The 2,057-nt window shown below is 63.3% G+C and overlaps 1 protein-coding gene across 1 annotated transcript in view; it reads right to left on the bottom strand.

Moving 5' to 3' along the window:
- The window catches only part of POLR2A (RNA polymerase II subunit A), a gene marked incomplete at both ends in the record, with an annotated part of 5,385 nt that extends 3,381 nt beyond the window's left edge, over window positions 1–2,004 (bottom strand). The window contains 4 exons of the mRNA XM_085316501.1: window positions 69–366; window positions 950–1,153; window positions 1,428–1,522; window positions 1,821–2,004. Of these exons, the coding sequence (XP_085172627.1) occupies window positions 69–366; window positions 950–1,153; window positions 1,428–1,522; window positions 1,821–2,004 (781 nt within the window). The remainder of the gene's footprint in view (window positions 1–68; window positions 367–949; window positions 1,154–1,427; window positions 1,523–1,820) is intronic.
- Window positions 2,005–2,057: the final 53 nt, after the last annotated feature.

Raw genomic sequence — 2,057 nt, 5'->3', positions numbered from 1 at the left:
TGGAGATCCCTGAGGGTCTCCAGGGAGCGTTGGAGGACCCCAAGGAGCTCCAGGGAAGATTTGGGCACCTGCTGGGGACATCGAGGCCTCCAGGAAGGTTCCGGGAACCCCTGGACTCCCGAGGGGCGACCCAGGGAGCTCACCGGTCTCAGCGGTCTTCACGGCCGTGTCGATAAGCCCCTCGCGGCCCCCCATGGCGTGGAAGAAGAACTCGGTGGGGGTGAGCCCGGCCAGGTAGGAGTTCTCCACAAAGCCGCGGCTCTCGGGGCCGTAGTCGTCCTTGATGAAGTGGGGCAGCGTGCGGTGCTTGAAGCCGAAGGGGATGCGCTTGCCCTCCACGTTCTGCTGCCCCACCACCGCGATGACCTGTGCGGCGAGGACACACGGGGCTGAGCCGGGGGGGTGGACGCGGCGGGTGGCGTCGCCCTTCCTGCGAGCCCCCCCTCGCACCCTTCAACCCCGCAGGGACCCCCCAGACCTTCTCTGTGTGCCCTCAGACCCTTGTGAGCACCCCACAGGGTCCTCCAGACCCCGTAACTATCCCACCCAGACCCCTCTGGTGGCCAAGGGCACTCCCCAGACCCCACAAGAAGTTCCTAGACCACTTTGGCCTCCACTGGCACCCTCCAGGCCCCACACAGAACCCCCAGACCGTACCTAGGAGAYGATTTTTTAGAGGCCCCGACACCACTATGGACCCCAGATCTCCATGAGGACACCATAGGGACCAAAAGACCCCTCTTGCCCCTACTGTCACCCCCCAGACYTCATGGGACCTCCAAGACACCTGCCAGACCCCACAGGGACCCTCATACCTGGGAAACGAYGTTCTTGGAGCCCCTGACATAATCATAGACCCTCACGGGGACCCGAGACCCCAAAGGAACCCTCCTCAGATCCCATAGCAGACCCTATTGATGCTCCCCAGACCCCAAGGGGACCCTCGCACCTGGGAGATGTTGATCTTGGAGCCTTTGGCGCCCGACACCACCATGGACTTGAAGTTGTTGTACTCAGAGAGGGACTTTTGGGCAGAGGAGCCGGTCTTGTCACGGGCGTCGTTGAGGATGCGGTTCACCTGGTTCTCGAAGGTCTGCCGCAGCGTGTTCCCTGGCGTCGGCTCCAGCTCGTTGTTGTGCGCCTTCTCAATGACCTGTCGGTGCCAAACCCCCCCCCGGCATCCCACAGTGTCATCGGGGCACCCCAAAATCCCAGGGAGCCCCCCAAAATCTCACAGGAACGCTGCGGCGTCAATGACGGCGCTCCAAAACCCCACGGAGCATCCCAAAACCTTACTGAGACTCCACAAAAATCAGCAAACGTGCTCCAAAACCCTGGGGAGCACCCCAAAACTCCCCCAGGACACCACCATGTCCCTTAGAGGACCCCAAATCCCCACTAGGGAGCCCCAAAAACCCACCACCCACCTCAATCACATCCTGCTTGGCCTTCTTGATGGTGTTCTGGATGTCCTGGTACGTCTTGGCGTCGGCAATGGAGTCTCCAATGCCGATTGTGTGGCCTGCAGGGCAACAACAGCGGGGGACAGGTCAGGTGGGGTGTCACCCACCCATAACCCAGCCCCCCGGGGTGCCCGCCGCCCCATAACTCACCTCCCCGGAGTGCCCCCCACCCCCAAAACACCTTCTAGGGAAGGAAAGAGCTGGAGTAGGTGCCGATCAAAGGCAAGGCAGGGGTTGAAGGGTCCCCTAGACGCCTGGGTCCCCGTCGTACAGACGGGACACGGGCGTGGAGCGGGGGGGGGTCAAGGCTACGACCACCCCGGACACCTGGGCCCCTCCTCCCCCCCCCCCGCTCACCCTCGATGAGGAGCCAGTTGTTGATGACGGTCTGGATGTTGCTGTAGAAGAGGCGGGTGGTGTCGTGGCCCATCTCCAGGTAGGAGATGTGCACCAGGGAGCCCGCCGAGGTGCCCAGCGACTTCTTGCACAGGATGCCCATGATGAGCTCCCCGTTCTCCACGATCACCTGCGCCGGGGCGGGGGGGGGTGACACGTCAGCAGCGCTGCCGGATCCCAACCCCCACGCCGCCGCCA

Source organism: Rhea americana, unplaced genomic scaffold (assembly GCF_003343005.1).
Source record: "Rhea americana isolate MKP2758 unplaced genomic scaffold, rheAme1 scaffold_1126, whole genome shotgun sequence".
NCBI classification, from domain to species: domain Eukaryota; kingdom Metazoa; phylum Chordata; class Aves; order Rheiformes; family Rheidae; genus Rhea; species Rhea americana.
This window is presented reverse-complemented; position numbering and strand designations above follow the sequence as displayed.